This window comes from Salvelinus sp. IW2-2015, linkage group LG33 (assembly GCF_002910315.2).
Source record: "Salvelinus sp. IW2-2015 linkage group LG33, ASM291031v2, whole genome shotgun sequence".
Taxonomy (NCBI): Eukaryota; Metazoa; Chordata; class Actinopteri; order Salmoniformes; family Salmonidae; genus Salvelinus; species Salvelinus sp. IW2-2015.
This window is the reverse complement of record NC_036872.1, coordinates 30,589,159-30,615,977: the sequence shown is the minus strand read 5'-3', so window position 1 is coordinate 30,615,977 and position 26,819 is coordinate 30,589,159. Positions and strand designations below refer to the sequence as shown.

At 43.7% G+C, this 26,819-nt stretch overlaps 1 protein-coding gene across 1 annotated transcript in view; it reads right to left on the bottom strand.

The window, feature by feature from the left end:
- Positions 1–1,034: 1,034 nt before the first annotated feature.
- LOC111957566 (protein patched homolog 1-like) overlaps positions 1,035–26,819 on the bottom strand; it is an 87,562-nt gene continuing 61,777 nt past the window's right edge. Inside the window, 7 exon segments of the mRNA XM_070437089.1 lie at positions 1,035–5,213; positions 5,482–6,031; positions 7,766–8,068; positions 8,384–8,483; positions 15,021–15,163; positions 15,417–15,554; positions 24,387–24,667. Of these exon segments, the coding sequence (XP_070293190.1) occupies positions 5,483–6,031; positions 7,766–8,068; positions 8,384–8,483; positions 15,021–15,163; positions 15,417–15,554; positions 24,387–24,667 (1,514 nt within the window). The 3' untranslated portion in view covers positions 1,035–5,213; position 5,482.

The window sequence follows — 26,819 nt, the reverse complement described above, 5'->3', positions numbered from 1 at the left end:
CAGCCAGTCAGTCATTCAGTCAGTCAGTCAGTCAGTCAGTCATTCAGTCAGTCAGCCAGTCAATCATTCAGTCAGTCAGCCAGTCAATCAATCATTCATTCATTCATTCATTCATTCATTCAGTCAGTCAGTCATTGTCAGTCAGTCAGTCAGTCAATTAGCCAGTCAGTAAACAGGGAGAGGAGGTAGTCTGACTGGATCTTCATCACTGTTAGCTCAAGGCCACATGCCCTTTTTCATTACTCCGAACAGACCAGCTGTATTGTAACTACAACCAATTTCCTTGCAGTCTATAAAGCTGTCCATCAAAATCCTACCGAACAGAGGAGCAGAGTGGGGGTGGAGGGAACGAGGGAGGTGCTGTTAGAGGGAACGAGGGAGGTGCTGTTAGAGGGAACGAGGGAGGTGCTGTTAGAGGGAATGAGGGAGGTGCTGTTAGAGGGAGCTGCTGGATTCAGGACCAGATGTCAGCGAGTTTCAATGGCGAGGCGGGAGAGGAGGAGACAAGGAGTGGGCGGTGGTACCGGATAGTGTTCACCTAAAAGGTTTTGACCTAGTGATGTACAGGGGGAAATGCTCCATAATCAAGGGTTCTGGCAACACTTTACATTAAGTAAACATATTGTATCTACCCATTTAAATTATATCAGTTCAACATAATGTAAAGTGTGAAACCATACAGTACATGGTAAACAATATTCATAGAGGTAAAAAACTATATTTTGCTCAAAACGAGTGGGACTTTAACAAAAACATGTTCTGTGCATGTTACTATTATGAAAAGGTGTTGTAATGTGTGGTAAGTACAGTATCATATTGTGTGTTATGTATATACCTCACATAGCACTGTCATGGCCTTATGTTGTGGATTTTAACGAGCTGAGGTCAGTATTGAGGCCAGTTGTCCTTGCTGTCTCTGAAGAGGGCAGGGAAGATGTTCTGTGTTTCAGGATATCAAACCATTTCTGAAATCATTGACCCAAAGTCAACAACAAACAATTCCTTTAAGATCCATTTATTAAAAAAGAGACAAATAAGTTATAATATTTTTATTTGTTAGAATTCTATCAGTGTTTCAACATTAATATTTAGAGAGCTAGTACAATTTCTACTTTCATGGCTAGCCTTTCACAAACCCATAGAAACAGCTTGCTGAGTTTTCTCTCCCCTATGATAGATAATACTGAGTGGGACGAGTCAGTCAATGCCGTCAGAGAGCCAGTTAGCAATGAAAGTGTGCACCGTAGGATTTTTCTCTGTTATGGTATTATTACATATAAACTCTTAAAAATATATACTTCTGTCAAATAACTTGACAACAACTATGTACACTACAAAAATACATTTTCATATAAATAAATTATATGGCATACATTTCTCTTTGTAACTGAAACAATATATATCCTCGCCAACCAAGACCAAATGGCAGTCTGTAGAAAACCATAGATCATTTKTTTTCCTTTTAAAATCCTCTAAGAGCTATGGTGAGTCTTGTAGTGTAAATGTTATATACTCTTGTTTCCCTACTTAACATTAGTAAGCACTTTATACAGATTGAACACCATTCATGTCAAAACAACAACTGTAATAGTGTTTTTCAATAGACATAAAAATCCCTGCATTTGTTATCCACTGACATTTATGACCAAACAAAACAAAAACATCTTATAATACAAAAATATAAATATCGCAAATTCAACGTTGAAAAACCAAACACAAACAAAACATTACAACATGTAAGAAAATAGTTGCCAGCCATGATTTCTCTCCATTATTGCCAATGTGACATCAGGAGAAAGAAGAAAGATTTCCACTCAAGCAGCTGACACGTAAAAAGACACACATAGCTACACGTGTTAGACAGGGAGACTGTGTGTATGTGGGGGGGGTCTGGAAAGACATGACCGACACACACCGGGCATGATGGGGGGGGGGGGGCGGGCTTAGTGAACCCTGACCCTTGAGGCTTTGGCCTGCGACATTTAGCAGTTGAGAGGGAACTTCCAATTAGTGTCATGGTGTTATGTTGTGGATTTTGACGAGGTGAGGTTGGGTGGGTGGGGACGGCTGGGGATAAATTGGGGCCAGTTGTCTTTGCTGTCTCTGAGGAGGGAAGAGAGATAGGACGGACACACACACACACACACACACATACACATTGTTAGACCAGATAGTGCTAAACCCTTCAGCTCTCTGGGCAGTGTATCTTATTGGGTAAAGAGGAAGAAAGAGTTTCTTGTGAATGAAATGTGTAATTCAGTCAAGTGCCATGTTGAGTTGGGAAATACCGTAGCTGTAGCTTATCACTAGAGATAGGACAACAATGTATATTTACAGATTCATGAATAAAAAAGGAAACAAACATGTAAATTTCACAACAATATCCTCCATAATGGCCTTGACTAGCTACCATGGATTTTGTCCACCAATTGCAATATTCATTAAAGTGGAATTGACAGCATTTTGGCAACATGAAATCATATCAAAATCTGTTAATCTACACCCCCAGGAAGAATATCACACGTTTTTAAACGTTTTCTGACAAGCGAGCACATTTGAATAAATTCTTAGAATGTTTGGGAATTACGTATACTAAGGTATTTGTGAAAATTCTATAGAAATATAAAGTGGGAAAGCGGCCGTGCGTTTGGACAATTAATAGACACTGCAGTAAATTAAACCGAATAAAAACGTCTGTCTCGTCCAGGACCGGCGTCTACGCAGACCGGTGTGCCATAGCCTACCAGAGCTACAGTAGGCATTTATACAAACAAGCCATTTGCCACATGGGCCTGTCATCATTCACTTTGAACTGGACTGTGTGTTTACAGGCAGAAGCAACAGCGCAACATTAGATTAGAATGCATTTGCCAAAAGCCACCTGAATGAATTTCTGCAAATATGTAAATGCCACGGGAGTCCATTTAAATTTGGGAACTTCACAGTCCTATTGATCAAACAACCATGAAATGGTAGGCTCTCCTTCCGTTATGCACATCAACAACAACAAGATCAACAGCTAATGCTAGCCAGAACGAGATAAGCTAAAAATCTAACGAGGGAACATTAGATAAATCTTCTCAAACTTTTTCAGCTAGTTGGCCATCAAAATTGCACTGATAAACAATGGGGAATTGTAGCCTACTCATCCTTCTTTAGCTTGCCTGCCAATGCATGCTTGTCCCAACCAAGCACCCAAGCTAACTGGCTAAAGTTGGCTAGCTTGCTATCTAGCTACTTCCAGACACAAATGAGAGAACACCTCACTCTGACCATTTTACTCGCCCTAGCAGAGCTGGTTAGGCTGTTTACATGTTATCTGAGAATTTATGAATGCAAGAGATATGCTAACTGGATAACAGTCGTTCAAGTTCTCACTAGCTAACCAAATGACACCTGCATCTCTAGCTGTGTATATGAGGGAAAAATGTCAGTCACTCACCCACTCCTCCAATGGCATGACATGTCACCCTCCTAGCAGCTAGCTTGCTAGCTAARGTCAGGCTCCATGTTTTTAGGTTGCTACATAGATACGCTAGCCTATTATGACTGACCTGTGATCATTGACGTTGCTAGTTCGGTTGTATTGACATTCCCAACCTTAGTTACATTTGTTCATTTTTGTCCAAAATATTGAGTCATTGAAACTGAAACAGTGCATCCTGGAGGCAGCAAACAACATACCAGACCAGCTGTGATTTACAACCTGATAGCAATATATTTTGGACTACCAAGAAATGTATTGGTGAATTATATGAATCATGCATTGAACTGCATCCATCTATTCTGCCAACAATGCCTTAGTGTACGTCATGGAACGTTGAGTCAAATAGAACCTATTTTTAAAACTTCTTATAATGCTGGTTTTGTAGCATAAACTGGGAATTGTATATTTTTGACTGATATTATGATTGTCTGTTTGTTTCATATCAGCAAAGTAGTTAAAACGCTGTCAGTTCCATTTTAACTATGGGAGTGATACTTTTACGCCCACTCATGCTACTATAAGATGACTCATGCTACTATAAGATGACTCATGCTACTATAAGATGGCCGCTGAGAGATATGACATCACAGAGGAAATAGGAGATGGGTAATTGAGTTCAAGGGACAGCCAAGTCACAACAAACACCTTTTATATCTTCTACATATCGGCTCGTATTAAATAGCACGCATAGCGTGAGTCAGAGTTTAACAGTAATTGTTTCATAACTACCACAGGTTTGTGATATGCAAATTAATTGTTTAAAAAAAAAAGTACCTTTATACACAAACACACACAAACATACACACCTGCACACACACACATATATAAACACACACATACATGCCCTGTGTAGCTATTGAGTAGTTTCACTTGACGTGATTGTTAGTCTATTTCTTTTTAGAGATGTATCTGATGAGTTACCCACCCACCTACGCACCCACATATACCCACAATCACATTTACACACACACTCACCTCTTTCTAACATAAAATAAACATTTGCATAGAATTATTATACAAGTTATTATACATTATTACAAAATATTTGAAGCAGCAACAATGTATGCTGAACTGTATTGTCTAGATGAAGCTTCCTCATGGCACAGATCCACAGACGATTGAACAACAGTAATCAGAGATTTCTCACACACACGTTTGTTTTACTATCCTTGTGGGGACAAAATAATTGGTCCCATTCAAAGTCCTATTTTCACTAACCCCTAACCCTAACCCTAACCTTAAGCCTTAATCTAACCCTAATCTTTACCCCAAACCCCTAATTTAACCCTAACTCCTAAACCTAATTCTAACCATCACCCTAATCGTAACCCTAACCCCTAAGCTTAAAATAGCCTTTCTCCGTGTGGGGACTGGCTAAATGTCTCCAATTGTACATGTTTTACTGTGCTTGTGATGACTTCTGGCCCCGACAAGGAAAGTAAAACCAAAAACACACACGCCATAGAAAATGATGTCCCCAGTCTGTTAAAAAAAGGAGCTGTCCAGCTCCTACATTATAGCTACTTCTTTGTTCATATTTACATAAGTATACATATTTTAATGATGGATAGAGATATCTAAGACAAACATCCACGGGGTTACAGTAAGAATGAGCACCATGGCACTAGCCACCACTGGGTTATGTGTGTCGCTGAGCTGCGCTGCATTGGGCCGCTGAGTGAGAGAYGGAGTCCATCTTTGGCCGTTGTGCTTCTGCTCTCCTCCACTGGAACAACAGAGAGAAAGACAACACAGAGTTAGAAACCTGTCATGACAGCACACACACACACACACACACACATCTCACTCTAAAGGCATAACGCTCAATATATTATGTTCAGTTTGCAGTAAAAAGGGTTTGAATGGGGACATTTCTGCAAGTAACAAAACCAAAGAAGGAAAAGGAACATTCATTGCAAGTACTTTGTGGATGTAATACCAACATGTGAATTACTTCACTGTCATGAGAAGCTACAAACTCCATTGAGGCTCACCTCAGCTTGCCCTCTTATCAGAATCGCTCTCAGCTGCCTCACACTCCACATCCTGGAGCTCCATGGCCTCCACATTGGTGTCCATCTTGGTTCCTCTGCAACCCGTATGGACCTCCAGTGGCACATGGGGGTGCTGGAAGGCAGGCTCAGGCTCTGCGCCCCTTGCTGTGTGGTAACTGTCCGCTGCAGTGTGTCCTGGGTAAGAGGAGGTGGGGCTCTGAGTGGGGGGAGAGGCAGAGTGGACGGCGATGGTAACCGATGCAGAGGCCGTTACCGTGGTGATGGGCTGGCAGTAAGTAGGGGCGGGGTTAGAGTGGTGAGGTTGGTGGTGATTGGGCCGGGGGTTGTGGGATGGACGAGTTCTGTGCCCCGCAGAATGTTCTCGGTGGCCTCCCGAGACAAAATGGCCCTCGGAGCCGTAATGGCCTCCAGCCTCAGTAGCAGTTTCAAAAGCGTCCATGCGCGGGCGGGCTGGGGGCAGCGAATGTAGATCCCTCTTGCTGAAGCGACGGGATGCACCGGGGTGGGCATCCGACTCCGGCAGGACCGACTGACAGGAGAGAGATCAGAAAATCTGAACAACTTGTACACATGCTCAACATGTTCAGACAGAGAGCGTGAACATACAGCTGAAGTCGGAAGTTCACATACACTTAGGTTGGAGTCATTAAAACTCGTTTTTCAACCACTCCAKAAATTTCTTGTTAACAAACTATAGTTTTGTCAAGTCGGTTAGGACATCTACTTTGTGCATGACTCAAGTAATTTTTCCAACAATTGTTTACAAACAGATTATTTCACTGTATCACAATTCCAGTGGGTCAGAAGTTTACATACACTAAGTTGACTGTGCCTTTAAACAGCTTGGAAAAGTCCAGAAAATTATGTCATGGCTTTAGAAACTTCTGATAGAATATTTGACATAATTTGAGTCAATTGGAGGTGCACCTGTGGACGTATTTCAAGGCCTACCTTCAAACTCAGTGCCTTTTTGCTTGACATCATGAGAAAATCAAAAGAAATCAGCCAAGACCTCAGAAAAAAAAATGTAGACCTCCACAAGTCTGGTTCATCCTTGGGAGCAATTTCCAAGCGCCCGAAGGTACCACATTCATCTGTACAAACAATAGTACACAAGTATAAACACCATGGGACCACGCAGCAATCATACCGCTCAGGAAGGAGATGCGTTCTGTCTCTTAGAGATTAACGTATTTTGGTGCGAAAGTGCAAATCAATCACAGAACAGCAAATAACCTTGTGAAGATGCTGGAGGAAACAGGTACAAAAGTATCTATATCCACAGTAAAACGAGTCCTATATCAACATAACCTGAAAGGCTGCTCAGCAAGGAAGAAGCTACTGCTCCAAAACCGCCATAAAAAAGCCAGACTACGGTTTGCAACTTCAGAAGGGGAAAGATCGTACTTTTTGGAGAAATGTACTCTGGTCTGATGAAACAAAAATAGAACTGTTTGGCCATAATGACCATCGTTATGTTTGGGGGAAAAAGGTGAGGCTTGCAAGCTGAAGAACACCATCCCAACCGTGAAGCACGGGGGTGGCAGCATCATGTTGTGGGGGTGCTTTGCTGCAGGAGGGACTGGTGCACTTCACAAAATAGATGGCATCATGAGGAAGGGAAATTATATGGATATATTGAAGCAACATCTCAAGACATCAATCAGGAAGTTACAGTTTGGTCGCAAATGGGTCTTCCAAATGGACAATGACCCCAAGCATACTTCCAAAGTTCTGGCAAAATTACTTCAGGACAACAAGGTCAAGGTATTGGAGTGGCCATCACAAAGCCCTGACCTCAATCCTATAGACAATTTGTGGGCAGAACTGAAAAAGCATGTGCGAGCAAGGAGGCCAGAAACCTGACCCAGTTACACCAGCTCTGTCAGGAGGAATGGGCCAAAATTCACCCAACTTATTGTGGGAAGCTTGTGAAAGGCTACCCTAAACGTTTGACCGAAGTTAAACATTTTAAAGGCAATGCTACCAAATACTAATTGAGTGTATGTAAACTTCTGACCCACTGGGAATGTGATGAAAGAAATAAAAATGTAAATAAAACATTCTCTCTACTATTATTCTGACATTTCACATTCTTAAAATAAAGTGGTGATCCTAACTGACCTAAGACAGGGAATTTTTACTTGGATTAAATGTCAGAAATGGCAAAAAACTGAGTTTAAATGTATTTGGCTAAGGTGTATGTAAACTTCCGACTTCAACTGTATGTCACATGTGTGTGGGCATTATCTGAAGCACTTACAGAAGACAAAGAGTAGGCTGTGGCGTTTCCTTGTCTAGCTGTCCTTCTTGGCACTGCTCCTCGTCGCACCTCCTCTGCTCTCCCAGCTCTGCCTCTAGTGGTGGGGAGGTCGTACTGCTGCAGCTCCTGGCTGATGCCTGATGCCGTGGTGTTGGAGCTGTACTCAGAGTCTGACGAATCAGAGCCTGTACCTGTCCCCGTCCCTGAGGTGGTGTGGCAGGGGTGGACGGAGAAGTGGACCACGTGAGGAGGGGGCTCTGGGGACGGGGTGGGTAACTGGCTACACCCATCAACAGGGGTCACCTGAGGACAGAAAAAGGAGGGCGGTGTAAGGACATTAGGGAATTATTTGTATTCCTGTATAGTTTTTACACAAACTATGCTGGTAAATAATTTCATGATGAGCTCGTGTTAGAACATTCAATAAAAAGTTAGTGTTGGTTCACCAAAATACGTGTGCGTGAAAAATGTGTAAAAAATATGTTTGTAAAAAATGTGTGGGTGTGTAAAAAATGTGTGTGCGTAAAAAATGTGTGTAAAAAACGTGGGTGTGTAAAAAAACGTGTAAAAAACGTGTGTGTGTGCAAGCCATTATTTCTGCAGGAGAAACCATCTGACCTCTGGATAGGGGCCAAAGTAAGACAGCAACACAGGGAGAAGGACCAAACCATTCAGCACCCCCAGAATGGTCAGGATGGCCAGCACAGCAAAGAAATACCTGCAACAAACCAACAGTCTACTGTTAAGACAGGCAACATGGGCACGACATTTTATCAACCACCATACACCAACACCACAGAAGATAAGGTAGCAAAGAGTCACAACCACTAACATTCTCTGGTCATTTTGTCAGAAGCTTTGAACAACTTAACCAGTGGAACATTAGTAGCATCACATAGATACACCTGTGACAACCACAATGAACACCAGACACAGGCATTAGAGCAAAGACACATCTGCTAAACCACAGGGTAAGCATGATAGCCAACATGAGTGTGTGTGTGTGTGGTTTGTGTTGGTGTGTGTGTGTGTGTGTGTGTGTTTTGTGGAATGCGTGGGGGCTGGTGTGGGTATGCAAGGGTGTTTATAGGTATATATGTGTGTGTGTGTGTGTGTACAAAGAGAATACCTGGAGCAACCACAGAACAACAGGAGAGAGGCTGTGCTAAACATGAACTAGATCAACCATTACACATGCCTGAAAAGACCATGACACACACGCACACACGTACATTGGTTAAGTAGGAAACAGAAATGTACCTGTCAAGTACTGCCAAAGAGGGTTAGTCTTTAGAAAGCCGCACAGAGAAAGAGAAAGAAGCATAATTAGCTGGAGTTGGTTAATTCAAAGGCATGGAAACAAAGGGGGAGGGAGGGAGAAATTGGGGTGTGCGGTGTATAAGCAAACATGAAGACAACAAAGCAGTCAGGAATGTGGAGAAGGGGGAAGGAGGGGGGAGGAAGGGGAGAAGTGGGAAATAGGGAGAAGGGGGGCACAAAAGGACAAGGGCCTCTCTCCTTTTCTGATCTAAAACAATAGGCAGAAGAAAAGTATAGAATTGAAACAATTTAGTATAGAAGGAATAGAAAGAGAACAATGAACAGCACCACACCCTGGCCTACCTCCCTCTCTATCCATTTCTCTCTATCCCTTTCTCTCTTGACCTTTCTCTCTTGACCTTTTTTACAGCTAAGCCCCTGTGAAAAACCCAGCGCTCTACAATCCTGTCTAATTAAATCTCCAGTGTATCAGGAAAGACCCCCTGTCTACATTTACATTTTACATTTAAGTCATTTAGCAGACGCTCTTATCCAGAGCGACTTACAAATTGGTGCATTCACCTTATGACATCCAGTGGAACAGCCACTATTATCAATAAGTAGCATCTTAAAATCGGGTTTGAGACGGGGGGGGGGGGGGGGTAGAAGGATACTGTTTCCTATCCTTAGGTATCTTCCTTGAAGAGGTGCGGAGGGTTAGCAGGTGTAGTCTGCGAAGGAGTGTGTGATTGAAGCTCCGCGTGTCCTGGGCGTCGTGAGGGAGTTGTTTCCACATTGGGCCAGAGCAGCGGAACAGTTTCTAATTAATCTCCAGTGTATCAGGAAAGACCCCTGTCTAATTAAATCTCCAGTGTATCAGGAAAGACCCCCTGTCTATTAATATTCAGTGGTATCAGGAAAGACCCCATGCTAATTAATATTTCAGTGTATCAGGAAAGACCCCTGTCCTAATTTAAATATTCAGTGTATCAGGAAAGACCCTGTCTAATTAAAAATATTCAGTGTAATCAGGAAAGACCCCGTCTAATTAAATATTCAGTGTTCAGGAAAGACCTCAATAATTAATATATTCAGTGTACAGGAAGCCCCTGCTTAATTAAATATTCAGTGTATCAGGAAAGACCCCTGTCTAATAAATTCAGTGTATCAGGAAAACCCCTGTCTAATTAAATATCAAGGTATCAGTAATAAACACCCTGTCTAATAAATCTTCAGTGTATCAGGTAAAACACCTGTCTAATTAAATATCAAGGGTATCAGGTAAAACACCTGTCTAATTAAATCTCCAGTGTAAAAAGTAAAACACTGTGTCTAATAAATAATATCAAGGGATCAGGCAAACACCTGTCTAAATAAATCTCCAGTGTATCAGGTAAACACCCTGTCTAATTAAATATCAAGGGTATCAGGTAAAACACCCTGTCTAATTATCTCCAGTGTATCAGGTAAACACCCTGTCTATTTAAATCTCTCAGTGTATCGGTAGAAACATCCCTGTTATTAAATCTCCAGTATCAGGTAACACCCTGTCTATTAAATCTCCAGTGTATCAGGTTAAAACTCATTCTCTCTCTCTATTCTCCTACTCATCTTTCTCCTCCTCTCAGTTCCTTCATTAAGGAAGGCTTTCCTCCTCTTTCGTTCTCCTGTGGTATGTGTGGCGTGTGTTACTCTCAGTACTACGCTCAAGTTGCTCATCCTCTTGGAGAATACTTACTGTCTATGTTTGTTTGTGTGTGTGTGTGCATATGTGTGTGAGAAGAGGAGAAACAGAGAGTGAGAGAGAGAGCGAAAAAGAGATAGAGAAGAGAAGAAAGAGAGAGCTGCTGGTTCAGTTTGCCAGCGAAGTAGCATCAATAAACAGTCCTTTTTAGACAGGCTATAGAATGGGACAGGGGCTGAGACTGGGGACAGGGGTTGAGGCTGAGGAAGGGGGTAGGGATGCAGTGAGGGAGCTGAGGCTACAGCTTCTCTCCCTTTTCCCCTACTCTCTTCTCTCCTTCCCCCTATCCTCTCCTCTCGCCCTTTCCTGTCTCTCCACTCTTTCTCCCTTTCCCCCTATCCTCTCCTCTCGCCCTTTCCTGTCTCTCCACTCTTCCTCCCTTTCCCCCGATTCTCTCCTCTCTCCCTTTCCTCTCTCCTCTTCCTTTCCACTTCTCCTCTCTCCCTTTCCCACTATCCTCTCTCCCCTATCCTCTCTCCCTTTCCCCCGCCCTCTCCTCAAACTCCTCTCTCCCTTCCCCTCCCCTCAAACTCCTCTCTCCCTTCCCCATGTCCTCCCCCTTTCCCATTCTCCTCTCCCTTTCCCCCTCTCCTCGCTCTCCCCTTCTCCTCTCTCCCTCCTTCACTCCTCTCTTCTTTTGCCCCCTCTCCTCTCTTCTCTTTGCCCATCTCCTCTCTTCATCTCCCTTTGCCCCCTCTCCTCGCTTCTCTCCCTTTGCCCCCTCTCCTCGCTGTTGGCCTCTCTCGACACGAAGACGGGGAAAGTAGCTGAACTCACAGAGTTTCTGCCTTGGTTTAAAGCCACATCTACACTGAAACACACACACAAGCACCCACATACACAAACACCGCGCTGGAGCTGTTTGTAGTGAAAACATTTGAGGGGTTGACAAGGAAAGTCAGGGAAACATTTATTTCGGCATGAAAAGAAAAATAGGAGTTGGCTGTGTTGTTATTCTGCAGTCTTCAGGCACAGAATACCGCAGACTTCAAATAGCCTGAGACAGAGACTGAGACTAAGTGGACCAGAGGAGATGAGGAGAGAAGGGTTAGTGTGTGTGTGCACTCTCACTCCTAAGCACGCCATCGTTGACCCCCATGATAACAAGGTCAGGGAGCAGGGCGGTGTGTGTTTCCAGACCACATGGGTGGAGATGGCCCTATTTGCTTAAAGAGATAGATCACCCACCTTACAAAACTTCCTCCTTAATGGCTACTTAAGACAGTAGTCTGCAGACATAACCTAGACACTGTTCCAAGATATGCTTAGCTACGGCTCTAAAGTGCGATCAACTTGGTCGCATATGCAACAAAATATTTTGCTGTGTGACCAGGAGTTTTATTTTGGGAGCACCCACTGTGAGACTAGGGAACAGATCTCCCAGATAATGATTGTTTTAATGATAAGGTTACGCTGTACCATTGTTTCCAAGTGCCCTAGAGAAAAAAGTGGGTGCAGATTCGATAGCGTCATGGTTGCACCATTACTACAACGAAAACGGCTTGCTTGTAACCCAACCAGGTAAAAAGATCTGACCCATATAACCACCTTAACATTTGTATCATTCTATAGCGCCCCCATACCCAACTGGTGGACTGCAGGCCTCGACTACAAAAAAAAATAATAATACAAATAATAGCCGTGCTTCAACCCCGGGTATCATATAAACACATGTAAGACATGGACAAATGTGTAGAATTGCAGGAAATTAGATTTAAAACAGACAAAAAAATATCACAGCCCTATGCAAAATGTGGAGAATTGTGGGAATGAACAGTTTGAGAGGGGTACGAACAGTTTGGGGTCGCATGGGTTGCGACGTGTGGGTTTGTTACTACGCCGATAAATGATGATATCCATCCGGACCTTTGCCGTTTAGGAAATGTGTGACCGGATCTCTTAAATAGTACTTGAGTACCCCTGCTATAGCAGATCGCCGGGATTGRATTTTACATCGTTAACCATTTGTTTACACTTTGTTCAGTCATGTACCGTCATTGGCTAGCTAGCTAACAACCTGGTAACTTTACCAGTGTAACCAAACCCTTTGGGGCACAGAATGAAAGGGAAAGGTTCTTCAGGAGATTCATGGTCATAGCGATCAATGAATGAGAGATCTCTTGCATGTCCTTATCACAAATCCGACATTTTTAAAGAGACAGTGTACAATTTTCAATTTAATGCATCTCAATGGGAAAAATGCCTTTACAGTGTTACATATTCATTTCTAGTGCACCACATGTGCTTCAAATGTAGAGGCCCAATATACTGTAGGCCGTATCTCAATCAATTGAAATCRTCTTCTTTTCTGGTGCTCCTAAATTTCATGTAGTGCTCCTAACTTTAAAAAAAACACTGGGAGCAGTAGTGCTACCAATGAACATGTTTAATTTAGAGCCAATATGCTTAGCACTTAATAATAGGAACCTTGTCTCACATCTCCCCCGTGTTAGTTTTCATTTGCATTTCTCCCATCCTTCCCCTCAACTACAGTAGCATTGAAGTGTGTGTGTCTGAGAGAGAAAGAGAGAGAGAGAGAGCGAGAGCGAGAGCGAGAGAGCGGGGGGGAGAGAGCGGGGGGGAGAGAGGGGGGAGAGTAGAAAGGGATGGGGGGAAAAGCGGCCTTCACGGATGAGTGGTGTTTCAGGTAGATTCCTGTGTGACATGCAGGCTCAGGCACAGCCTTAACGCTCGACTGACGCCACAGAAAGCCACAGAAACACCACAGAAACACCACAGAAGATAACACACTTGAATAATGTGACACCGGCAGGTAGAAATGTTGAAACTGTTCATTACTGCTTGCAAAATAACGTCCATACAGGTTAGAACACCTTACAATGCAAGAAGATACCAGTATCTCCCAGCTTTGTAGGCTAACGTTCGTTGCTAGCTGACAGCTGAAGCCAACATCAATTCACTACCCCCCCCTCCCCGCACACTTTTATCAAATAAGCCACTTCTCTGCAAATGATGATGAGCAGTACAATAAAATAAGTCTCAAAATTGAAGGGAAACAGATTGTCTGTGATCTCTATCCTCTGAAATCAGCCAAAACAAGCTCAATAACTCAATGTATGCGCACACTCGTATTGAAAATGCATTCATGTAAATAGGCCTAGAATACATATTGATTCACCCAGTTTATCAATGGAGATTTACCATTAAAATAAATGATTACCATTATGTTGTTAGATTGGTAAAAACTAAGTCAAATGTACGATTGTATAATTGATTCATTAATGCATACATGGCTGCCTCTGACAATTTTCTACGTAAGAAATGTCAAATGTAATGATAGTGAATGATTGAACAGAGCAGTAGCTGAGTTTAGCTATCTGGATCAAGTGCCATTCTGGGACTTTGGTTAAGAGGGTCACCGTAACACCGGTACCTTTTGGACTTCTAATCCCCTTTAAACATTGTGTGTTTGAGCTACAGACTTCTGTACCATTGGATTCGTCCATTTCTTCTGCATCCATAAATACCCAACATTAGTCTGTGTGATTGGGGCTGAACTAGAGCGGTGTTTGTGAGAGAAMGACAGATCCTGAAGGAGCCCTTGTTTTACAAAAGTGTCTGTAGAATGCGATTGGTTTGAGCGAACACGCACATGTAACATGTTTTGCTTTATAACGCTCACAAGCTCCACAATAGTTTTTAGAAGGTAAGGGGTTCTTCTACATAGAAGATCATAGTAACCCACAGGACAGTGTCTATAATAGTGTAAGGGGTTCTTCTACATAGAAGATCATAGTAACCCACAGGACAGTGTCTATAATAGTGTAAGGGGTTCTTCTACATAGAAGATCATAGTAACCCACAGGACAGTGTCTATAATAGTGTAAGGGGTTCTTCTACATAGAAGATCACAGGAAACCCCAGGACATGAAGCTCACATAGTTGCTGTCACAAAATCCACACAGTTGTTACTGACTAGTTTGATATTCATTTCCCAGTGAGCAAACAATGTCTGTACTTACAGCATTCATATAAATTCATTTCTATCAGGCTTTTGCTGGCATTTTTTTTTATAAATGCAATTGTTTATGTCAAATTGTTTTGTGCTTTACTTGTAGAGAGTGTGAGAGATTGAGTGTGTGAGAGAGTATGAGTCTCWTTCCATGAGTGTGTGCATGTGTATTTGAGTGTGCATGTAGTCTGTGTGCATGAGTGTATGTGTTCATGTGCGTGTGTACTGTATGTGTGTGTGAGAGAGTGTGCGTGTGTTCCACAACTGGTCCCACTCACCTGACGATGAAGTCAAACTCAGAGCCTGCTAGCATGAGGACTCCTAGTAGAGTAGAGAAGGCTCCGTCCAAAACCGGAGCGAACATGTGTTCTAACGCCAGCACTGCCCGTCTGTTACGGTCCCCTATCGCTGTGAGGAACGCCTGCAACGTACACAAGCACACACACACACACAACTCATCAGAAAAACTATAATGTAATTTGTAAATATACAAAACACTTTGTGTGTGTGTGTGTGTGTGTGTGTATGTTAAGCTATTTTAGGCTTAGGGGTTAGGTTTACAGTTAGGGTTATGCTATGGTTAGGGTGTTTTGGGTTAGGGTTTATAGAAAATAGGATTTTAGGTCCCCACAAGGATAGTAAAAGATAGTGTGTGTGTGTGTGTGTGTACTCACTAGAGCAACATGTACAGTGAACTCTACTCCTATGCCGACAGAGGCGATGAGGATGACCACAGGAACAGCACTGAGCTTGATCCCTATCAGCCCCATCATACCAAACAGCTCCACGGTCATCAGAGACAGGACCAGGACCTGAAACAGACAGACCGCAACACAACCGTTATTGACCATTAGAGACCATCTTCAGTTTTAACCCAGGGAACAACCCCAGCATGAATTCAAACATCTCCACGGTCATCAGAGACAAAATCATCCTAAGTCCCCACAAGGATAGTAAAACAAGGAAAATTCTCCATCGAACCAGGAACCACATCCTCATGAGGACAAAGGCCATTAGTGTAACGCTCGTCGTTAGGAGAAAGAGAGGAGGACCAAGATGCAGCGTAGTGAGTACTCATATTCCTTTTAATGAAAACCGAATACTCMAACAAAACAACAAACTAACGATAAACGAGAATAACACGAAACGAAACAGTCCTGTCTGGTGACATACACAGAGACACAGAAAACAGGAACAATGACCCACAACCCACAAAGACAAAACAGGCTACCTAAATATGGCTCCCAATCAGAGACAACGACTAACACCTGCCTCTGATTGAGAACCATAGCAGGCCAAACACATAAAACAGACAAACTAGACATACAACATAGAATGCCCACTCATATCACACCCTGACCAAACAAAACATACAATGCAAACTATGGTCAGGGCGTGACAATTAGGCTTAGGGTTTAGAGGTAAGAGTTTAGGGTTAGAGGTTAAGGTAAAGGTTAGGTTTAGGGAAAATAGCATTTTGAATGGAAATCTATTTTGGGTCCCCTCAAGGATGTTTTATTTTACCAGGTAAGTTGACTGAGACCACATTCTCATTTACAGCAAAGACCTGGGGAATAGTTACAGGAGAGAGGAGATGAATGAGCCAATTGGAAGCTGGGGATGATTAAGCGGCCTTGATGGTATAAGGGACAGATTGGGAATTTACCCACGACACCAGGGTTAACACCCCTACTCTTACAATAAGTGCAATGTTATATTTAGTGACCACAGAGAGTCAGGTCACCTGTTTAACGTCCCATCCAAAAGACAGTAAAACATGTGTGGGCTGTGTGTGTGGGTTGGTCCTTCTATACTTGTCGGGACCTAAAATACCCAGAAGTTCCCACAAGGATAGTAAAACAAGGAAAATTCTCCCTCGTGGGGACATTTCCCACGTCCCCATTAGGATAAAGGCTATTTTAAATGTAGGGGTTAGGTTTAGGATTAAGGTTAAAATGAGGGTTAGAATTAGGGTTAGGGTAAGGGATTAGTGGTTAGGTTTAGGCTTAGGAGCTAGGTTTAGGTTTTGGGTTACGGGTTAGGGAAAATAGGATTTTGAATGGAAATGTACTTTAGGTCCCCACAAGAAAAGAAGAACAAAACGTGTGTGTGTGTGTGTGTGTGTGTGTGTTAGGGCTTGGAATTGCCAGAGACATCACAGTACAATACATTTTGATTTGATACTGCGATTTTATTGCAATTTTATGTTCCAAGCATAATGCTCACTATATGTCTGCTGCAGACAGACAAGAGAGATCATGAGAAAATGTGTTTTGATCAGTAATGGAAATAAGTGCTGAAAAAATGTTGGTTCACTATTTAAAAAGAAGATGGAAAATAAGCTATAGGATGACAAATACCAGACCTAGCAAAAAGCGATTATATACATAGTTTTTAACAAATTGATACCTGGAGTCAAAGTCATCACTAGTGTGTGTGGCCTGTAGCTGGGGGTAAGGGGTAAGGGCAGGGGTGAGGGTTTGGCTACGGGGGTTAGGACGCAGGGGATAGGGGGTGTAAGGTAGGATACTGGTGGCCTGGTCTGGACAAAGCAAATGGATCAACTTGAAGCACCGCCATAACTTGTCATTTATTTGGTTTGTAAACCTAGAGCAGGGGTTTCCAACAGGTAGATCGTAGCACACCTATGAGTAGCTCGCCAAGCAATTCTGAAAGTACATGCATTTTTCCCATTTGTTCCATTGCAAACTGTCATAAACATAAAGCTCCCGGCTACTACCCAATAAAAAGCCACATTGACATTATCCCACACCTGGTTAACCACTACTGGCTTAAAAAGCCAAACGTAACACAATATCTGCCATTTAATTCCCAGCAATATTGCCCCTGTCTGTCTGTTTGGTGTCAGGCAGAAATGGAGAAAAGAGACAGAAGAATGTATGATGGACAGGGATAGAGAGAAGTTGCTTTGCAAGATATCTATACCTGAAAATGCATGATCTGGGTGATTTATGGATGATATTCAGCAGTCACATGCCTTATTTACTTTGAAGAACTACTAAAAAAGTGATTTTGTCAGGCAGCATAGACAGAGGCTCTATAGAGATGAGATGATGACTTGGAATGAAATGATAGTCATCAAATAAAACACATATACTATACATAACAACTGAATATTTTAGGGTAGACAGAAATACTTTCCCCAATAACCTTCTAAATGAAATGTTAAGTACAAAGTAGGCTTACATGGCAGAACTATATCATGATTATTTGTATCAATTGAGTGGCCATTGTTTTACAAAATCTGGCATGTGCTGCAGCAGTAGGCCTAACAACAGAAACGCTAGATCAACATATTCCTCTCTTGCTAGATGCGCAATTAAAGGGGATTTACCCTTTAAAATGCAAATGTGTTCGTTTTCCCCTCAGACCTAAAACATTTTATTCTGATGTGATTTAAGCATTGACATGGATTCAGAACATCCATTTTCATTGTTTCTCTATGAATAATTGTATTATTGAGAGGAAAAAAACAGAAAGAAATTCAAAACCGGGAAAAATAAAACAGAAAACAGAATTCGGGAAAATTCTAAAGATTATTGTATGGGCCCTGTCATGCTGAAAACTGTTAAGTAACCATTATTTTACCAGGTATATTGACATTTATTGTACAGTATGCAGTGCATTCGGAAAGTATTCAGACCCCTTGACTTTTTATGTTGCAGCCTTATTCTAAAATGAATTAAATTGTTGTTTTTTCCCTCATCGATCTACACACAATACCCCATAATACCCCAACAAGTGGCAGGAGTCTTTGAAGCGTCCACTGAAGCCCCCTCCTGCTGTTCAAAGACCATTCACTGGCATTTTCTACAAGAAAGCTTCTCCCAAGTGGGTGTGACACCTACTCCTGTTGAATGCTGCACTGCTGCTTGGATTCCACCTGGCGATCTGTTCACTGTCTGCCCTGGCCTGTCTCCCCCTGTCTGTTCACTGTCTGCCCTGGCCTGTCTCCCCCTGTCTGGTACAGGTACCCCCCCCCCCCTCTGTTCACTGTCTGCCCTGCTGTCTGCCTGGCCTGTCAGTACCGTCCCCACTCCCCCCGCTCTGTTCACTGTCTGCCCTGCCTGTCTCCCCTGTCTGGTACAGGTACCTCCACCACACCCCCCCCCCCCCTCTGTTCACTGTCTGCCCTGGCCTGTCTCCCCCGGTCTGGTACAGGTACCTCCACCACACTCCCCCCGCTCTGTTCACTGTCTGCCCTGGCCTGTCTCCCCTGTCTGTACAGGTACCTCCAACACCCCCCCCCCCCCCCCCCTCTGTTCACGTCTGCCCTGCCTGCTCCCCCGGTCTGGTACAGGTACCTCAGCCACTTTCACCTATCTCTTCCAAGCTTTCGCTTGCCTCCAGCACACACGCCCTGTAGGGCGAGTGACTCTGAACTTACAATGGCTAGCCCCAAGTCGTTATTATAATTTTAAAAAAAATATATGTTCATTTTGCTATTTGCCTCATGACTCCTGCATACTTTGTTGACTACAAACTTTCTTCACCCAACCGTGGGACAGACTATGTTTGTTCCCACACTCAGGATGCTGACTATTGGTTACACAGACTTTTGGCCTCCATCCTATTCTAACCACCTCTCGCCGGCTTTTTTTTCATGCTACCCGATTAAATTTCTGTACAATATGATCTTGTTGCAATCTGATGCACATTCAGATGTCAAAAATCAGCACTGCAGAGCTCTCCCTGTCCTCTGCCGTGCATTGATTGTGTTACTGTTGATGATATCTGGAAATGTGCATGTATACCCTGGCCCATTTACTGTTGCTAGCCCCAATTCTGAATTGTACTCTGATATCTGCTTCACTGATTTCTGCTCTCGTAAAAGCCTGGGTTTCTGCACGTTAACACTAGAAGCTTATTACCTAAAATGTATCAATTGAAAGTGCGGGTTCACAGCTCCAATCCAGATGTGTCGGTCATTACTGAGATGTGGTTAAGGAATAGTGTTATGAATACTGAATAATGTTAACCTTTATTGTTATAACCTTTTTCGGCAAGACATATCTTCCAAAGGTGGGGGAGTGGCAATCTTTACCAAGGATCCCCTTCAGTGCGCCAGTTGTCTCCACTAAGTCTGTCCCCCAAAAATGTAATTTGCTGGTTTTAAGCATTAAACTTCCAAATAGCTCTTTGTTGACTGTTGCTGGGTGCTATTGTCCTCCATCAGCACCGGCCTGTACTCCTGGCCCCTTACACTAAGRCTGAATTTTAGGTGACCTAAACTGGGACATGCTGGGACATGCTTAAACCACCTGACCAAGTCCTAAAGCAATGGGACTCCCTAAATCTTTCTCAGATTATTACCAATCCCACAAGGTATGACTCCAAACACCCAGAAAAGGCTACTCTCCTCGATGTATCCTCACAAATAATCCTGATAGGTACCAGTCTGGTTTTTTCTTTAATGACCTTAGTGATCACTGTTTTACAGCCTGTGTTCGTAATGGCTGCTCAGTGAAACGACCTGTCCTGATTTGTCATAGACGCTTGCTAAAAAACTTTAATGAGCAAGCCTTCCTTCATGAACTGGCCTCTGTAAAATGATATAGAATCAGCTTGGACCTTTTAAAAAAAAACATGTCCAGTGGTATTTAAAAAAAACACGCTCCCATAAAGAAAATAAGAATTAAAAACAGGTTCAGCTAGGGATGCACGATATATCGGTGAACATATCAGAATCGGACGATATTAGCTAAAAATGCGAACATCGGTATCGGCACGATGTCTAGTTTAACGGCGAAGTGAAAAAACGATGTCAAAGCTACCGTGCATACCTATATAACGTAGGTACAGGACGTAATGATGCCACGTAAAATTTTGCGCTACACGTGCAACACAGCATTCCTAACCTAGCCCACAATGTCTGCTGTGTGGATCGAGCAGTCATCAAGTCGAGCAATCATTTGAAAGAGTAAGAACATTTCAGTGAGACAACTCAAAGGTGAAATCCATTAAAGCCAAGATAATGGAATTCATTGCCCTTGACAATCAACCGTTCTCTGTCGTGGGTGATGTTGGCTTTCGCCGACTGGTCGAGCACCGGTACACACTACCAAGTGCGCTATTTTTCAGATGTTGCCCTACCGGAGTTACACAATAATAGCGTCACTTCTATTAGCTTCACGACATAACTACTATGGAATGCCGTTTGGGTCTTTGCATGTCAAAAAAGATACAGTAGCACTGTCAAAGCTGTACAAAAAGTCTGCAAACAAGCAAACACCGGCCACGAACAATCCGTTTACAATACTGCATTGGTAATAAAGCATCYTTTGTTCCGACCGCAACTTCTGATACACATCAAATAGTGTTATTTGACATGTATCTTTTTTGACACGCAAAGACCCAAATGGTGTTCCATTGAACTCCTGGTTAAGAATGAAACGTGATTATGTTTTACTGGTAATGGGGACATATGTAGATGCCAACAAAATAACTTATTGGTCAGTGTGGTGTGTGTGTAACCTTTATTTAACTAGGCAAGTCAGTTAAGAAGAAATTCTTATTTACAATGACGGCCCGGACGATGCTGMGTTAATTGTGCGCCGCCCTATGGGACTCCCAATAAATAAAATAATGACAAAGCAAAAACWGATTTATAGAAATTTTTGCAAATGTATTAAAATACTGAAATATTACATTTACATAAGTTTTCAGACACTTTACTCAGTACTTTGTTGAAGCAACTTTGGCAGTGGTTACAGCCTCAACTATTCTTGGGTATGACACTACAAGATTGGCTTCTCCCATTGTTCTCTGCAGATCCTGTCAAGCTCTGTCAGGTTGGATGGGGAGCGTCGCTGCACAGCTATTTTCATGTCTCTCCAGAGATGTTCGATCTGGTTCAAGTCCGGGCTCTGGCTGGGCCACTCAAGGACATTCAGAGACTTGTCCCCAAGCCATTCCTGCGTATTCTTGGCTGTATGCTTAGGGTCATTGTCCTGTTGGAAGGTGAACCTTTGCCCCAGTCTGAGGTTCAGAGCGCTCTGGAGCAGGTTTTCATCAAGGATCTCTCTGTACTTTGCTCTGTTCATCTTTCCCTCGATCCTGACTAGTCTCCCAGTCCCTGCTGCTGAAAAACATCCCCATATCATGCTGCCACCACATTGCTTCACCGTAGGGATGGTGCCAGCTTTCCTCCAGACGTGACGCTTGGCATTCAGGCCAAAGACTTCAATCTTGGTTTCATCAGACTTGATTCTTATGGTCAGAGAGTCCTTTAGGTGCCTTTTGGCAAACTCCAAGCGGGCTGTCATGTGCATTTTACTGAGGACTAGCTTCCGTCTGGCCACTCTACCATAAAGGCCTGATTGGTGGAGTTCTGCAGAGATGGTTGTCCTACTGAAAGGTTCTCCCATCTCCACAGACACACTCTGGAGCACTGTCAGATTGACCATCAGGTTCTTGGTCACCTCCCTGACCAAGGCCCTTCTCCCCTGATTGCTCTGTTTGGCCGGGCGGCCAGCTCTAYGAAYAGTCTTGGTGMTTCCAAACGTCTTCCATTTAAGAAWGATGGAGGCCACTGTGTTRTTGGGGACCTTCAATGCTGCAGAKARMTTTTGGTACCMTTCCCCAGATCTGTGCCTCGAAACAATCCTGTCTCGGAGCTCTAAGGACAATTCCTTCGACCTCATGGCTTGGWTTTTGCTCTGATCATGCACTGTCAACTGTGGACCTTTATATAGACAGATGTGTGCCTTTCCAAATCATGTCCAATCAATTGAATTCACCACAGGTYMACTCCAATCAAGTTGTAGAAACATCTCAAGGATGATCAACGGAAACAAGATGCACCTTATGTAAATAATAATTATGCAAAATMTTCTATAAAACTGTTTTCACTTTGTCATTATGGGGTATTGTGTGTAGATTGCAGAGATTTTTTTTAATGCATTTTAGAATTGGGTTGTTATGTAACAAAATGTGGAAAAGGTCTTTCCAAATTAGGAAAAAATACTTTCCAAATTAACTCTGTGAGTGCATGTGTGTGTATGTGTGTATCACTGCAAACTCCTACAGCACATGTGTAGGAGAGAAATAGGGAAATGGCTGTATTTTAGGTGGGAGTGGGGGTTGCTTGGGTAACTTGTGTCCTATCCCCATTTATTTTAGGTCAGTTTCTGGGAGAGACAGATTAGACTAAACACAACAGCACAAGATAAACACTGGGACAGGACTGGGCTAGAAAAACACAGCAGCATGATCTCCTCTCCTCTCCTCCACTCCCCGTCTCTCTTCTCCTCCCTTCCCTTCCCTTCCCTCACCACTACTTGCCTCCCATCTCTCCTCCCCTCCCCACTCCTCTCCTCCCTTCCCTCTCCTTCCTTCTCCTCCCTTTACCACTCCTCTCCTCCCGTCCCTCTCCTCCACTCACTATTCCTCCATTCCTTTCTCCTCCACTCACCACCCTTCTCCTTCCTTCCCTCTCCTCCACTCACCACTCCTATCCTTCCTTCCCTCTCCTCCCTTGTCCTCCCTTCCCTCGCCTCCACTCACCACTCCTCTCCTCTCCTCACCACTCCTCTCCTCCTTTCCCTCTCCTCCACTCACCACTGCTGTCCTCCCTTCCCTCTCCTCTCCTCCCTCCTCCACTCACCACTTCTCTCCTTCCTGCCTTCCTCTCTCTCCTCTCCACACTCCCACAGTCACACAGTGTATGGGAGTGGAGGTTTAAAACTGATGGATTGGAATGTTCTGTAATAAGGAAGTCTCTTTTTACAGGATTCTAATCTGACAGATTTATGAAAATGGACTTTATACTGATATATGATGTCAACACACATTTTGCCCATGTATTCAATGCAAAACAAATGCCGCTTTAGAATGTGTGTGTGTGTGTGTGTGTGCATTCACATGAGTAGGGTTGCAAAGCTACTGGTAATTTACCTAAATTACCGAAAATTTCAGGAATTTGGGTAATTAACAGAAAATGTATGGCAATCTATTGTAACTTTGGTAATTTCTTATTTTTTTATTCATATATACAGTACCAGTCTACATTTTGGACACACCTACTCATTCAAGGGTTTTTCTTTATTTTTACTATTTTCTACATTGTAGAATAATAGTGATGACATCAAACCATGTAATAACACATATGGAATCATGTAGTAACCAATGGTGTGATGGTGCTTTGCTGGTGGCATTGTCAGTGATTTATTTAGAATTCAAGGTACACTTAACCAGCATTGCTACCACAGCATTCTGCAACGATACGCCTTCCCGTCTGGTTTGCGCTTAGTGGGACTATCATTTATTTTTCAACAGGACAATCACCCAACACACCTTCAGGCTGTGTAAGGGCTATTTGACCAAGAGGGAAAGTGATGGAGTGCTACATCAGATGACCTGGCCTCCACAATCACCTGACCTCAACCCAATTGAGATGGTTTGGGATGAGTTGTACCGCAGAGTGAAGGAAAAGCTGCCAACAAGTGCTCAGCATATGTGAGAACTCCTTCAAGACTATTGGAAAAGCATTCCAGGTGAAGCTGGTTGAGAGAATACCAAGAGTGTATAAAGCTGTCGTCAAGGCAAAGGGTGGCTGTATGCATCTGTGTGTGCATCTCTCTGAGTGTGTGTGTATCTCTCTGCGTTAGCCTGTGTGTACTCACGATGATGCCGGCAGTCCAGGGGTTGAGCAGAAAGAGGGCACAGACGAGGAAGGTGCAGGCTAGCACCACGCTGATGGAGAGCAGCAGCCAGTGTCTGAGGCCTACGTACTGCTCCCAGAAGAGGAAGGGGTAGCCGTTGGGGTAGCTGGGTAGGCCCTGGCGGCTGTAGTTACTGCAGATGGCTCGCACCGACTCGATGGCCTCCACAAACTGGGGGGTCTCGCGGAGCCCGTTGAGGTAGAATGGAAACTGTGCATATTCGATGGGCTCGGCAGCAGGAACTAGACAGAGAGAGGGGGGTAGAGGTTTTGAAAAGGTGCAGGTATGGTAGAGTTCAAACAAGTACACCAGGTCTCAGCACCAACTCACTTTGCCTCACTACACAAATTAATATTAGGACTGGCTGGTGGGCAGAGCTGGAACGTGGTCCCATGAGCCTTGGTAGGGACTGACATGTCATATACTGTATGTGTGCGTGTAAGAGTGCGTGTGTGTGTGGGTGGGGGGGATCCATTCTCTCCAGTCTCAGCCTAGTGACGGGCTAATGACAGCAGAGTATCAGGCCTGAAGTTGATACTCTGTAATTACAACCTGAATCATCACCATTACCTATCTCTCTCCCACACACACAACGTTTGGTTTGTTATGACTATTGCAACATTGCCAAGACACATGTTCTAAACTTACGTCATTCTCCCCATGTCATGTCATGTGCCCTCTGCTTCCTTATACCCACAACACCACTTTATAAAAATGTTACACCCACCTCACCACACTATAATATACACTGCTCAAAAAAATAAAGGGAACACTAAAATAACACATCCTAGATCTGAATGAATGAAATATTATTATTAAATACTTTTTTCTTTACATAGTTGAATGTGCTGACAACAAAATCACACAAAAATGATCAATGGAAATCAAATTTATCAACCCATGGAGGTCTGGATTTGGAGTCACACTCAAAATTAAAGTGGAAAACCACACTACAGGCTGATCCAACTTTGATGTAATGTCCTTAAAAACAAGTCAATAATGAGGACTCAGTGTAGTGTGGGTGGCCTCCACGTGCCTGTATGACCTCCCTACAACGCCTGGCATGCTCCTGATGAGGTGGCGGATGGTCTCCTGAGGGATCTCCTCCAGACCTGGACTAAAGCATCCGCCAACTCTCTGGACAGTCTGTGGTGCAACGTGGCGTTGGTGATGGAGCGAAACATGATGTCCCAGATGTGCTCAATTGGATTCAGGTCTGGGGAACGGGCGGGCCAGTCCATAGCATCAATGCCTTCTCTTGTGGGAACTGCTGACACACTCCAGCCACATGAGGTCTAGCATTGTCTTGCATTAGGAGGAACCCAGGGCCAACCGCACCAGCATATGGTCTCACAAGGGGTCTGAGGATCTCATCTCGGTACCTAATGGCAGTCAGGCTACCTCTGGCGAGCACATGGAGGTGCTGTGCGGCCCCCCAAAGAAATGCCACCCCACACCATGACTGACCCACCGCAAACCGGTCCATGCTGGAGGATGTTGCAGGCAGCAGAACGTTCTCCACGGCGTCTCCAGACTCTGTCACGTCTGTCACATGTGCTCAGTGTGAACCTGATTTCATCTGTGAAGAGCACAGGGCGCCAGTGGCGAATTTGCCAATCTTGGTGTTCTCTGGCAAATGCCAAACGTCCTGCACGGTGTTGGGTGTAAGCACAACCCCCACCTGTGGACGTTCGGGCCTCATATACCACCCTCATGGAGTCTGTTTCTGACCGTTTGAGCAACACATGCACATTTGTGCCTGCTGGAGGTCATTTTGCAGGGCTCTGGCAGTGCTCCTCCTGCTCTCCTTGCACAAAGGCGGAGGTAGCGGTCCTGCTGCTGGGTTGTTGCCTCTCCTACGGCCTCCTCCACGTCTCCTGATGTACTGGCCTGTCTCCTGGTAGCGCCTCCATGCTCTGGACACTACGCTGACAGACACAGCAAACCTTCTTGCCACAGCTCGCATTTGATGTGCCATCCTGGATGAACTGCACACTCCTGAGCCACTTGTGTGGGTTGTAGACTCCGTCTCATGCTACCACTAGAGTGAGGCACCGCCAGCATTCAAAAGTGACCAAAACATCAGCCAGGAAGCATAGGAACTGAGAAGTGGTCTGTGGTCACCACCTGCAGAACCACTCCTTTATTGGGGGTGTCTTGCTAATTGCCTATAATTTCTACCTGTTGGTTATTCCATTTGCACAACAGCATGTGAAAATTTATTGTCAATCAGTGTTGCTTCCTAAGTGGACAGTTTGATTTCCACAGAAGTGTGATTGACTTTGGAGTTACATTGTGTTGTTTAAGTGTTCCTTTATTTTTTTGAGCAGTGTATTATACCCACCACACCCACTTTAATATCTTAATACTCACCACCCTATAATATATTATACC